Source organism: Caretta caretta, chromosome 14 (genome assembly GCF_965140235.1).
Source record: "Caretta caretta isolate rCarCar2 chromosome 14, rCarCar1.hap1, whole genome shotgun sequence".
Classification (NCBI taxonomy): Eukaryota; Metazoa; Chordata; order Testudines; family Cheloniidae; genus Caretta; species Caretta caretta.
This window is the reverse complement of record NC_134219.1, coordinates 19,983,360-19,998,180: the sequence shown is the minus strand read 5'-3', so window position 1 is coordinate 19,998,180 and position 14,821 is coordinate 19,983,360. Positions and strand designations below refer to the sequence as shown.

The following is a 14,821-nucleotide window of genomic DNA, read 5'->3' as shown; positions in this document are numbered from 1 at the left end:
GGAAACTAAATTTCAACCAACCAACATGGAACCAACCAAAGGTCACAGAATCATAGACCTAAATTTGGATCACAGAAAAAACTTTTTTTTTTCCTGTAGACACAAGGCTATGGGTGAAATCCTGACCCTACTGAAGTCACTGGTAATTTTGAAAATGATGTGGAGTCCTCACTTTTTGCCTCCTTTTCAGACATCTGACAAAAAAATAGGTTTCCCTGAACACAAAGAAGCTGAGCACAAGCTGATCTACATGCTTGTAGAGGGACTTATCTTTCATAGCTACTAAAACTATTTACAATCAGTCTTCCTTCTAGCAACCACTGAAGTCTCATTAGACATTACCCTATTTCAAAACTTGAAGGCTGATATAAAACACTTTGCTTGTTGATATAAAATACATCACCGCCATCTGAATATCAGTTTAAACAAAAGGCAATTGTAGGACACCAAATTTCTAAAGGTTGCCACAGTATTATGAATGTCCTCCCCAAGATACTGTTGTTAACATGAATTCCTGGAAGAACCAGTGTTGCTGGGTGTAAAATTATTTGAAAATTATTTGGATTTGTGGGAATTGAAAGAGCAATCTTTTCACAAGACTGGAATTTGTCTCCCACTAAGTTTATATGCCTCAGAGTCTTTCACTGGGATGCATGCCAAGAGACATGCTTGCCCTGAAACTACTGGGATTTCAAAGACCTTTGAGGCTGTTAACAATGAGGCAAGCCTATTATCCTTAGCCTGGTACTTGCTGATACCTGCAGGCTGTCTTACCCTCTCAAAAAAGCTGAAATATCCTAGACTTTTCATTGCAAGCACAAAGCTTTTGCAACACTTGACCCATGTCTAGGAGGTTTGTTAGGGGAAAAAAGGGTGGGATTTGGAACACTTTATTTGGAAATTTTGTCACACCAGTAATCAGGGCCATGATACATACTTATATTTCAACTCATTGCAAAACAGCTCTGCTTGATCAGCCAGTTCTTAAAAGTTAGGCAAGTCATCACATTTTGTTGCATAAGGATGCTGCCACAGCAGCTGAACACATTAGTTAACACATAAGGAACAATCCCAACACAGAACACAACCGTCTAAACTCAAAGTTCCACGATTACCATATTACAGATATGAAATACCTTCTTATGTGTATAGCCATCTACAACACACAGACAGTCTCTGAATTCAAAGCAATGAGATCAAAGCAAAACAATATGCAGTATGTGGCAACAAATGACTCATGGATCTGGGAGTTGCTCTTCACTAAAAAGGTTAAGGGTGGCCAGATACTCAACACAATTAATATAAACAAGGGGGAAGAAATGAAAGCCAAAATAGGGAAAGAACAGGTTAAATTATATATAGATAAGTTAGATGTATTCAAGTAGACAGGCCTGATGAAATTCATCCTAGGGTACTTAAGGAACTAGTTGAGGCAATCTCAGAACCATTATCAATTATCTTCAAGAACTTATGGAAGACAGGTAAGGCTCCAAAGGACTGGAGAAAAGTCAAACATAGTACCTATCTTTTAAAAAAGGGAACAAAGAGGACCCAGAGAATTATAGACCAGTGAGCCTAACTTCAATACCCGGAAAGATACTGGAACAAATTATTCAACAATGAATCTGTAAGCCTCTAAAGGATAATAGGGTTGTAAGGAATAACCAACATGGATTTCTCAAGAACAAATCATGCCAAACGAACCTAATTTCCTTCTTTGAGATACTGGCCTAGCAGAAACGGGGAAGCAGTAGACATGATATATCTTGATTTCTGTAAGACTTTTGACACAACCCATGTGACATTCTCATAAGAAAACTAAGGAAATGTGTGTTAGATGAAATTACTGTAAGGTGGGTGCACAAGTGGTTGAAAGACTGTACTTGAAGAGTAATTATCAATGGTTTGCTGTCAAACTGGGAGACCAGATCTAGTGGGGTCCCAATTACTTGAATAATGTAGTGGTGAATATGCTGGTAAAATATACATATGGACACCAAGCTGAGAGCAGTTGCAAATACTCTGGAGGACAGGATTAGAATTCAAAACGGCCCTATCAAACAACTGGTCTGAAATCAACAAGACGAAATTAAATAACGGTAAGTGCAAAGTACTTAATTTAGGAAGGGAAAAATCAAATGCACAAATACAAAATGGGGAATAACTGGCTAGGTGGTAGTACTGTTGAAAAGGATCTGGCGGTTATAGTGGATGAAATATTGAATGTGTGTCAACAATATGATGCAGTTGCAAAAAAGCTAGTATTCTGGACTGGATTAACAAGAATGTCATATGTAAGGCCTGGGAAGTAATTTTTCTGTTCTATTCGGCACTGATGAAGTCTCCATTGCAGTACCATATACAATTCTGGGTGCCACACTTTAGGAAAGATGTGGACAAACTGGAGAGAGTCCAGAGGAGAACAACAAAAATTATGAAAGGTTTAGAAAACCTGAGCTAGGAGAAAAGATTAAAAAACTGGGCATGTCTAGTCTTGAAAAAAGACGACTGAGGAAGAACCTAGTAACAGTCTTCAAATATGTCCACCGAAGGTTGGACAAATAGTAATGGGCTTAATTTTCAGCAAGGGAAATTTAGGTTAGCTATTAGGAAAATCTTTCTAACTCTAAAGGTAGTTAAATTCTCCCTTCCAAGGGAGCTTGTGGAATCCCCACCATTGGAGGTTTTTAAGAACAGGTTGGACAAACACCTGTCAGAGATGGTCTAGGTTTACCTGGTCCTGCCTAAGTGCAGGGGGCTGGACATGGTAACCTCTCAAGGTACCTTCCAGCCCTACATTTCTATAATTCTATGATTAACACTATACATCATGGCATATTCAGCACTGACTGAAACCTTGAAGGCCTAATAAATCCACAGTTAGTAGTATAAAAGCCAGAGACAAGTATCTGGAAGAGGCACCGCATTTCAGCTTGTATCAATGCTCTACTCATCTCTAAATGACCATGTTACCCCAGTCTTTATGGCAAGACCTATATCAACTTCAGAACTGGAGTCAAGAAATGAGGTACAAGTTAATGTTCAGAATTGCTCTTCAACCTGATATCTCCTCAAGAGTCTCAACAATCATATGCAAGACGCCGCCATTTAAAGAAAAGGATCACTATTGAAAATGTAACTTTATTCAAAGCTTCTTTGATAATGAATGCTACTACAATGCCTCAAGTGCATTACGATAATGTCCCAGCTAACAAGAAAAGATATCACCCATACTTGTTTCATGGTGAACACCATACAGATTGGATTTAAAATGCTTCAAATATAATTAGGCTGGGATATTGGCCTCTTTTCCCACATGAGATATCTTAAGACATAACTCTCCACATGTGTCAAGTTGGAAGCTTTTGTTTGCACTAGGTAATGCTTAAAGTAGGTATGGGTATGTCAATTTTTCCAAAACTACAAAATATCATACACACACAAAAAAGGTATACTGGACCTGATGATCAGCTCACACTGATGTAACTTCATTAGCTTTCCCTCGAATTACTCCTGATTTACATTAGATTGAAATCAAAACCAAGCTCACCGTATCATATGCTTAACTAAAAACATACATGAAAATTCTTCAGCCAACCAGCACTCTTAAGAAAGCTTTTGGACAGAATTAATCAATACCATGTCTAAAGGAAAGGAGAATGTAGGCAAATACTGAATTTGTGTAGACTTACTTTAACTTTTTCATGACACAATAGTAAATCTACAAAAGCATTTAAGTAGGAGGTAAGGGAGGAACTAACGTATGAAAAAAAATGATTAATGAAACTGAGGGCAGGGAGATCTGGCTTAACAGCATATAAAAACAAAGATCTGATTACAGCAAATGTATTACATAATATCTCAATTTCTGAGACAATGCAAAATCTTGTTTGCATATTAAAAAAAACATGATCTGCCCTATAATTTTTTCAGGCATAACCTAAGTCCACAGTTCATAATTAGGTCAGTCTTACTAATGGTAATCATTAATAAAAAGTTTCAGAATAACAGCCGTGTTAGTCTGTATTCGCAAAAAGAAAAGGAGTACTTGTGGCACCTTAGAGACTTACCAACAGGAGAGTGGGTTTGTGGGGGGGTGGGGAACACCTGGATTTGTGCTGGAAATGGCCCAACTTGATTAACATACACATTGTAAGGAGAATGATCACTTTAGATAAGCTATTACCAGCAGGAGAGTGGGGAGGGGGGAGAGAAAACCTTTTGTAGTGGTAAGCACCCATTTTTTCATGCTTTGTGTGTATAAAAAGATCTTCTGTACTTTCCACAGTATGCATCCGATGAAGTGAGCTGTAGCTCACGAAAGCTTATGCTCAAATAAATTAATAAAAGGCTAATTTACATGTAATACTAGGTAAACCAATGCCCCATTTACAGCATTGGGACTTTTACTAAATCCTAGACAGGAGATATTAGGTGTATGAAAAGACCGTGAGATATAGCTGACTAGCAAGCTCATAGCCTCTTATAATGCACTTTACAGCTATTAAAACTTGTTAATGACCACTTTTTAAACATGCAACTCTTTACACTTTACCTCAACTTCATTTTCTGGCAGGCCTTTGCAGTTTTATTGTGAAACTAGCTTATTCGACATGTTAGAATTCATCAGCATCAGAAAAACTAAACACTTTATTACAGTTTCACTTTTGGCCAGTATTAAATATACATTTATGACATTCATGAATACATTAAAAAAAATCTTTTGAGGTAGTTTAATTTAAGAACCAGAAAGATGGAAATAAAATTCACTCAGGTGAAGCAATTTAATTTTCAATATTCTTACTGGGTCTTGTTATACCCTGAAGATTCCAGGGAGTTATTTCTCAAATGGAAAGCATTATGTGCAGTAATTACTCATCATCAAACAAGTTCAACTTGTTCCACCAAGTGCTTGCCTAGTAATACCTAAGTCAAATTGCAGGTTTGCTTCTGGAACCTGAACCAAAGGTTTATTTTTCTTAGGCAATTTTAAAGAATTTTGTTACCCGTAACAATAATATTTTTAAAATGTGCTTTAAATTATGCATTTTTGTCTTTTATACAACTATTGCTTAGGGCAAATTATGGTTAATCAAGTATGCTACTTGACAGAGAATCAATTTTAGAAGCCTATCTGTGATGAAAACACTAGTAGGCATCTTATAACACCAGTAAGTGCAAGATGTGCACTTTGTGACAAAAACAAAATTATACCCCAGCTCCACCCTGGCATTAAAGAATTTATAACAGCCAAAACAGCCACCCACGAAGTCACTGCTAACACGTAGCACCAGTGTTATAAACTAAGGCACATTAAGCCATGAACTAGTAGAAGCTAGCTCAAATCAACAAATACAACCTTTAAAAAGCAAATTTTAGTATCTTGAAACTTTGACAAATCCTAATGCGTTTTCATGGAATGTGAAACATTTTAAGTAATGTTACTGTCATAGATATTCAATTTTATGCTACAAATGCACCAACAAAGACAATACAGCATCTCAGAGCTTGTCTACATTACCCGCTGGATCAATGGGCAGCGACTGATCCAGCGGGTGTTGATTTATCGCGACCGCCAAGTGCTCTCCTGTGGACTCTGGTACTCCACCAGGGCGAGAGGCGCAGGCGAAATCGACAGGATAGTGTCAGACATCTAAGTACGTGGACTTCAGCTACGTTATTCATGTAGCTGAAGTTGCATAACTGAGATTGATTCCTGCCCCCGCCACACACACACACAGTGTAGACCAGACCTCAAAGTCAAATACTCCATGTCCAAAGAGCTCAACTAGATAAATATCAAGAACATACACTGCAGTTTTACGAAACACAGGTTGTTTATTTGGATCTTGATTCCCTTAGATCAAAGGGCCAAAACTTGAAGTCTGATTTCAGTGTTAACTCACTTTTTACCCAAATTCTCATGCAAATTACCCTTTACTTACTAGAGGCTTTCCTGAATAAGAAGTGAATGAAAAGGAAGAAAATTCAAAAAAGCCTCCATCTGGCCCAAGAATTGAAAAACAGAATTAAACTGCTTGTAGCACTGCTGACAATCAATTACAAAAGGATGCAGAAATTAAAAATATACCTTTGACTACAAGGCAACCTTTTGGCCATTTTAGCACTTTGTAGGATAAGGAGAGATTACAAATCACTTCTCTCGACTAAGTTCAGGAATGCAGAGCTCAGGCATAGTAATGAGGAAGAAAACTACAAATTACTGAAATTGTGGACTAGCAAATATGCTGCTTTATTTGGAGTGTTTTCCCCTCTCTCTTTAGCTCTGTCTGTCCCAATCCCATCTACAATATAGCATCAAATGCAGTTCTCACCACCTTTTAATTCGGATTGACCCCATAACATGCATCAACAATCCCAATTCCAGTTCAACAACACTGTTTTAGAACAAAGTCCTAGGTACAGGCAGAGTCAAAAAGAATTTGAGTTTTCCCTCCAGTGAATTGAGGTTCTAAGGTATATTAGATGTAACCAACTTTAAAAAGCTGAATTTCAAATATTTATTGGGTCTAAACAATATTAATTGCCACAATGGAAAACAATGGTTTTGGTTTCAAATTTCTTACCTGTACAACTGACGACTGCAAAGCTGTAATAAAACAGATGAAAACGTTTGATTTATAAATTAAGCCTTTTCCCCCCAGCCTAATGTGATTCTTGTATAATACGTATTATATAACAAAAGTGTTTCTTTAGGACTTGGGAATTCAAAGGCATCATTTGAAAAAAAAACAATATTCTTCTTTCACAGAACTAATTTTCAAAAAAATATAAACTTTAGAAATCCCGTCAGAATTCATACTCAAGCCAAACAAATATAGTTCATTATTACCCATCATTCCACAATCTGTTTGCTTCTGCATTTATACTGGCAGCTAGGTGCACTTTTTTTAAACATTTACTTTCAAAAATTTGGTCCTTTTAAATAAAGACTCCACAGTGCAGAGTTTGAAAGAACACAGGATAAAAAACTCTGCTCCAAAGAGCTTACAAGGGACAAGTGGAAACAGACAGGAGTGCACAAGAAAACAATACTAAACAGCATGACAGGCTGTGGTCTCATCACACTCATAACCACTGCCAAGTTTTTTGTAGGCATCACAGCAAAGGAGAGTTTTAAGGAGGGATCAGGAGGACAATGAGGTGGCTTCATGGATGTTTATGGGCAGTAATTCCTATGCATGAGGGGCAGCATGCAAGGAAGTACAAAGGTGTTTGTTTGAAAATTTAATATGCAGTCAATGAAGGCTGGTCGCATTAGCTGATCGGAGGTAGGAGTTGACACCTCAAAGCATATGAGAGATGATAAATAGCATGTAATTAGGCTGTGAAATGTCCTTAAAGTAAAAACAAGCATCTTACATGTGATGCAATGGAGAAAGGGTAGCAAGAGGAGTGATGAAGAGAGAGGGTGAAAGCGATGAGCTAGGAAAGTGATTTTTGCAGGAGCATTTTGAATGGATATGAGTGCAACAAATTACATTTGTCAAGGCCAGGGAAGAGAATGTTGTAAAATGATGAGAGCCTGGATTACATTAAAGCTGTGTGGATGGACAGGAAAGGCCATATCCTAGAGATGTTACGCAGAAAGAATCTACAAGATTTAGACACAGCTTGGATGTGAGGATCTAGAGAGAGGCCTATGATGAAGATCAAAAAAGGAGGGCGGGGGAGGGCTTGCAGTGAAGATTAGGAGATCTGTTTTAGCCACGCTTAGCTTGAGCTAGTGGCTGGACATCCATGAGATGTCAAAAAGTCAGGCCAAGATTTTAGTCTGAAATAAAAAGACAGGTCCAGAATAGATGTAGAACTGTGAGTTGTCCTGTGGATGATAGCTGTATTTGTGTAATGTATTTGCAAAGGAGATAACCCAAAGACAAGGTGTAGCAAGAGAAGAGAAGTAGACCACAGGGCACTGCCCTGTGGAACTCTCACAGAAAGTTGGAGAGAAGATGAGGAGGATCCTCTGAAGAAGATGCTGGAGGAGTAATTAGAGAGGTAAGAGAAGAACCAGGAAAAAAGTGCATCCCAGAAGCAAGGAAAGACAAGATTTCAAGAAGAAGAGCATGGTTGATTATGTCAAAGCAGCTGACAGGTTAAAGAAGAATAAGTCATTAGAGACTTTGGTAATAGCCATTTTAATTAAATGCAAGGGACAGAAACCAGATTTGGAGAGGGTCTAGGGAGGAAGTGGAGGAAAAGAACTCATTCAGTGAACTTAAGGAAGAAGGAAGATGGGGCAATAGTTGCAGAGTCAAATGGGGTCACAGTTGGGTTGTCCATAAGATGGGAGAGACTAAAGCATGCTTGTGTCGTGAGGGGAAAGAATGACGAGAGAGTGAGAGATTAAAGAGAAGGGCAAGAAAGGGGATGAGAGTGGTTTGCAAGGGAGGTGAGGAGATTGGATAGGATCACTGGAGTAAATGGAGGAGGTTGAGGAGGAGAGCAAATGAGAAACAAGAGAGAAGAAGAAGAGTTGGAGAGGAAGGGCAAGAGGTGAGAGGGAAGGGAGAAGTTCATGTGGTATTTTGCAGATATTTTTCTTGAAGAAGTGAGAATCTGTGCAGAGAGAGAAGTGGAGGCAGGAGGGCACCAGGGTGCAAGGAGGGAATCAAACGTGGTGAAATGGCCACTGAGATTTCAAGGGATTCAATTAGGATAAAGAAGTAGAGTTGCTTAACTAGGAAGACGGCAGATGTCAAAGTGGAGAGAACAAATTTGTAGAGAAGTCAGTCAGCATGATCACAGGATTCCCACCAGACACACTCAGCAGTGAGAGAGCAAAGGCGGAAGAAAAGGATGTCGGGAGGACGCGAAACATTTGCAGGATTTGGGGGAATTTTTTAAAAGGAAAAAAACACCTTTCAACATCCTTTGTATAAAAATGAAACAACACATTTAAGATTCCAACGCTATTTATACTTGGCACAAACCTCCCAATGGATCTGCTTAAGTCCCTCCAACGATTTTTCATTGAAATAATTCGTAACTGATCTGCAATGTTATAAAAAGATTTTAAGTCCAAACATGGCAATTTCTTGAATTTACATTCAGAAACAGCCCTGCATCAACAGATATATGTTGCACTTTTAAAGTGACAGAAAAAACTTAAAAGTTTATGACTAAGTGATTCTCGGAACAAATGTGTAACATTCATTAATGTTCATTAAACGGGTTTAGGAAACATACAAACAGCCTATTTTCTGACGAGCACTCAGATATATTATTTCTGCAGAATTATACAATAACATTTTTGTAACAGAATATGGCTATACGTAATGACATAATTCTAACACTTTTCCAAATTCCAAATTTCCAAAACTCAAAAAGTTTCCAATTTTCTACTTTTCCAAGTTTTTTTTATTACAAAACATACTTAGCTTCTATGTACAATCATTACTTTAATAAAATAATTACATTAAGTGTCATTGTTATACTGCTGACATGCACAAGTACTTTTCGTAACAGTGCATCTGAACAACTTCAGGAGTCAAAAAAGCAGACCTATTTACTACCTACTTACCTCTTGTTCCCCTGCCTAAGTTCAGCTCCCCTGGGATACAAGAGTTAGGTTGGATGTCAGAGCTTTGGAAGAAATGAGACTAAAACTAAAACAAAATTCTGTAAATGCATTTGATTAATAAACATCTGAAGAATTTTACAGAATTTTGTTTCTTTACTTTTATTCAGATTTACATTCAAAGGCTGCACTATCCACTACCTTGAATCCTGTATAATTATTTATACCTATCAGAACAGAGTAAATTTAAAATGCTACTACTAGTGTGAGTGAGTGGCAAATTACAATTTGGTAGTGTTTTACAATCATTTTGCACAGTTGTACACAACACCCATTCCAGTGAAGGTTGAAGAGAGAGTCAGTAACTCCACCAACTAATTTATGGCAATCATGCTGGATACATATGCTAAATTTAATATCTATAAACTGCATTTCTGGGCCAAAATTAAGTAAGTGAAAAATTACATCAATCCAACCCAAATAGCAATATGAGGGATTGTCTCACAGCAAAGAAGGAAAGATGCGTCACTCAGTAGTAGTCTGGCAAACTGTTGTGGTTAACCCACACTTGTGACAATGTCTTCTCTATTCTTTTCAGAGTAACAGCCGTGATAGTCTGTATTCACAAAAAGAAAAGGAGTACTTGTGGCACCTTAGAGACTAACCAATTTATCTGAGCATAAGCTTTCGTGAACTACAGCTCACTTCATCGGATGCATACTGTGGAAAGTGTAGAAGATTTTTTATACACACAAAGCATGAAAAAATACCTCCCCCCACCCCATTCTCCTGCTGGTAATAGCTTATCTAAAGTGATCACTCTCCTTACATTGTGTATGATAATCAAGTTGGGCCATTTCCAGTACAAATCCAGGTTTTCTCCCCCCCACATACACACACAAACCCACTCTCCTGCTGGTAATAGCTTATCTAAAGGAGATTGTAAGGGGGAGAAAACCTGGATTTGTGCTGGAAATGGCCCAACTTGATTATCATATACATTATAAGGAGAGTGATCACTTTAGATAAGCTATTAGCAGCAGGAGAGTGGGGTGGGGGAGGTATTTTTTCATGCTTTGTGTGTATAAAAAGATCTTCTACACTTTCCACAGTATGCATCCGATGAAGTGAGCTGTAGCTCACAAAAGCTTATGCTCAAATAAATTGGTTACTCTAAGGTGCCACAAGTACTCCTTTTCTTTTTTCTCTATTCTTGCTTGAGAATGACAACAGGTGGTCTCACTTTTATGATTACTCATGGATTTAGATCGGAGGTATATAACCTCACCAAGTAAAGCGTGAAGGCTTGGCAGCACTGATGAAAACAAACAAAAATCACAACAGAAGAGAAGTTCTCGAAGATGGAGATTTTCATAATTATACTGGAGAGGTTTCTGAAAGATTATACATGAGAAAGAAACATAATAGTTTACATAATGTTGTCTTTATACCTATTATTTTCTGCTGCTAGTTTGTACAGTGCGTGGGTGATCTCAGCACAGGCAAGAATGGCCCCATGCCGAGTGTGTAAATCTGTGCCCACTGCTAATGGTAGCAGTCTTGGCAAAACTGCAAGAAATGAAATAAAAAATAATAATTACATATTATATTACTACATGTAAACACTTCCGTCTAGAAATTAATGTAGAAAAATCATTTCTAGAAGTCATCTTAGAGAGATATAGAGCAAGAACTGTATCTTAGAGAGATACAGAGCAAAAACATTTTCAAATCCCTAAATCTGAAAATCACTTTTAGATCCCTAAATCTGAAAATCATTTTTAAAAATGGGAATAAGATTTGCCTGTGTTATCAAAATATACCAAGAATTTCCATTTCCACAGTTAGATTTTTCAGTTTGGTGTAACAAAAATGGTTCCCCACCCAAAGACACACGATGAGCAAATACTTCCTTTAGTTCTCTATTAGCCACATATTAAATGCATTGTATTTCATTTTATCTACCCTAACCACACATGTTGGAAAGATTTACACAAATCTGTAGGTTTCAGAGGAACAGCCGTATTAGTCTGTATTCGCAAAAAGAAAAGGAGTACTTGTGGCACCTTAGAGACTAACCAATTTATTTGAGCATGAGCTTTCGTGAGCTACAGCTCACTTCATCAGATGTTTACCGTGGAAACTGCAGCAGACTGCTGCAGTTTCCACGGTAAACATCTGATGAAGTGAGCTGTAGCTCACGAAAGCTCATGCTCAAATAAATTGGTTAGTCTCTAAGGTGCCACAAGTACTCCTTTTCTTTTTACAAATCTGTAGCTTACTAGCTGTTACATGTGCTAGTTGAGATATCTTTGGGTTTCAAGATGCTCTCAGACATTTCTTGATTTTTTTAGTTTATGCATAAAGTGGTTCTTCAGTTGCTTTAGAATGTTGGTTTAAAAACATTAGTCACTTTACATTTTGGAGTGGCTTAAAGCTGAACTTGAAAATTCTGCTGCCTTTTCCCCTCCCCAAATTCATAAATCTCACTGCAATTCATAAAAAGAAAGTTTTAACGCCATCAAAATTACAGCACCACTGTGGGAAAAACCTTGCTTAATCTCTTATTAAGCCATATTAACTTGTATTTTGTTTAAGTCTTGTTTGTTGGTATGTTTTTGCTAGGTGCCCAGAAACACTTGATATGGGGTGCTACCTAAAACACAGATATATTGCTACTCACCCACATTTGTCATGTACTCAGGGACCTGTGGAGTGAGGTTATGTAGAGCCTTGGTTGACAGTTCTCGAATAACACTGTGGAGATTAAAAAAAGTTTTTGTTCAGCTTCCATAAATCACTGTAGTATCAGTTATTGACTGCTGCTCTTCATAACAAAAGCAGTTACATATTATGACCCCGTCCTGCAATCAGATCTGCACAGACCGACCCCTGCACAGCACAGAATCCTGCTGAATTCAACAGGCTCCATACAGGCCTAGTAGTACACCCTTGTTTCAGGGCTATTTCAGTACCTCAAGCTTCCTCTATCTTTTTGTGTGTGAGAGCATTTAACATTTTTCCAGTGAAGAAATGCATTTCTGTTATTAAATGGAGGAATGAAAAATTAATCAGCTTCATATATATTGTTTGAATTATATATATTAGGACTCTCTTCAGTAAATACTGTATCCCGTGCTAGCCCACACACACTAAAAGACCCTCAGAGGGCACAAAAGGATAGAAATGTTGACTAAACTATAAGCTACACAATTATGTAAGACACAAACATGCTCTGAGAAACCATGTTAAGGAAATCCACAGGTGCCTTCCATAGATAATGAGAAATGTTTTACCTTCATTTTTAACATTGTTATTCTCCCTTGCTGATTACTACTCTTAATTCAGGGAGAGTCAAACTACCTTTTATAAAGAATACTGGCTAAATTATTTTTTTCTTAAGTGTAAGGAAATCAGAAAGAAAAAAGGAAAAAAATTTGTTGCTGCAGATGCTTTTTGTCATGGTCTAGCAAAAGAAACGGATAATTGTGGTCCCAGAGCAGCTAGACCATAGTTACAGCTTTTTAAATTTAAGTTTACAGGTACCTCATTCTTACTTCAAGTGATGTTGGTTTTTATTTCTTTTTTAAAAAAGAAAGAATATTGAAAAACCTAGTAAATAAGCTTAGACTCATTTTAAAATACGTATATCTAACAGCTCACAAACTCAATAAGATTAATCACAAAAGCTCTGTGTAACATGTATATTATCAAATATACATTTTCACCACATCGAGCAATACCAATAATTATTACAAGTTGATGAATGCTAAAGGGGAAGTTTCTGGAAGTCAAAGGAAATCCAACGTATACCAGACATGTACAAACTATTATGGCTTCACTTATGCGTGTCATTCTATTTGCAAAATAACATTTAGCAGACTATTTTGTGTGATCATTCTAGAAGAATGAACACCTACATTTGTTTTTTTTAAACATAATAGGTCAAATATCAGAAATCTTAACTAAACAAATCATCCATTGGTTCCAAGATCAAAGGTTCCATAACAGTCAACATATTTTGTGCAACCTACTTTTAAAAATACTACTTTACATAGAAATTAATCAATTAGTTTACTCCTCAGAATTGATTTACACTGGGATTTCAAAAGGAGCCAAGAAGAGTAACGTGCCCAACTCCAATTGAAAATCCTTAGGCTTTTCTGAAAGTTCAAGCCTTAAAATACATCCTCACAATTATCTAACAGAAGTTTCTTATTAGTCTACTTCTAACATTTCTTGATTCTGCAACACTTACAACATAGTGAAATTACAACAGAAAGGACAAACTTGTGAATTCTGAGAGTCCTACACAGACACATGTATGAACAAACATTTAAACAATGTGAACTTAAACAAAACCGTGACTAAGACAATAAGTCTCACAAAGAGATGAATGGGTGCTTTGTTTTTCCCCTTCATTTCTCCATGACAAAATGAGAGATTTTAAGGAGAACCCTGTTTAGAATTCCTGGAGGTAAATTACCATTAAAAAATGTTTCTGATAGTTAATTCAAATATCCAATCCAGTTGAGAGTTGTCATGTAAAAAAGCACGGCTACAGTGTATGACTGTATTTCCACACCACAAATAAAGACACCACTCAATGTTATGGAATATGGCATTTCCCAAACACTAGTGGCCCAAACCAGGCAGCCTGCAGTTAGCTCTTGGCTACATGAATAAAAACTTACTGCTGAAAGAGACAAAGGGAGAGGAAAAGCAAAACAAATATGGATGGTAGCACTTCAGGGCTCATCCCATATCTGCCAGGAACATCATCATGAGCAATAAAAATAGTTTATAGTACTGTTTCATCACATCTGTGTTATACATACACATTTCAATCTTCATGCAACAGCGAATATAACTACATTTATCTTCATGTATTAAGTCTACTTAATTAACAATAATTATATGGCGATGATGTTTACACTCAGATATACTACGTAATGTATTAAATAATGATGTGTTTTATTCACCTCCTAAAACTAGGTTTAAATGTCACGAAAACTAAAAACATGTTTTAAGTGGGGAGGTACCCAGATCCAACAGTGGGGAGATACCCACATCCACCTCTCTGCTATTGAAAAAAAATCAGAAGTGTTGGAATAATTTCATTATGTCCATGCAATCCATGATGTCATTACAGAGGGGCCAAATTTCAGTGCTGTTGTGACTCCATGAGTAAGTGCGAGTGCTTTTCATGCCACACTAGAAAGTTTAGAGGCCCCTCCCCACATTGAGAACCACTGATGTAAGCCATTGCCTGCCCAATCA

At 37.2% G+C, this 14,821-nt stretch overlaps 1 protein-coding gene across 10 annotated transcripts in view; it reads right to left on the bottom strand.

Annotated features, from left to right (window-relative positions):
* TBCD (tubulin folding cofactor D) overlaps positions 1-14,821 on the bottom strand; it is a 261,750-nt gene that overhangs the window by 95,822 nt on the left and 151,107 nt on the right. For all 10 annotated transcript variants that reach the window (XM_048817354.2, XM_048817360.2, XM_075119355.1 and 7 more), the window contains exons 20-23: positions 12,225-12,298; positions 10,993-11,110; positions 8,955-9,015; positions 6,588-6,610 (exon numbers count right to left, since the gene is read on the bottom strand). In XM_048817354.2, the coding sequence (XP_048673311.2) occupies positions 6,588-6,610; positions 8,955-9,015; positions 10,993-11,110; positions 12,225-12,298 (276 nt within the window). The remainder of the gene's footprint in view (positions 1-6,587; positions 6,611-8,954; positions 9,016-10,992; positions 11,111-12,224; positions 12,299-14,821) is intronic.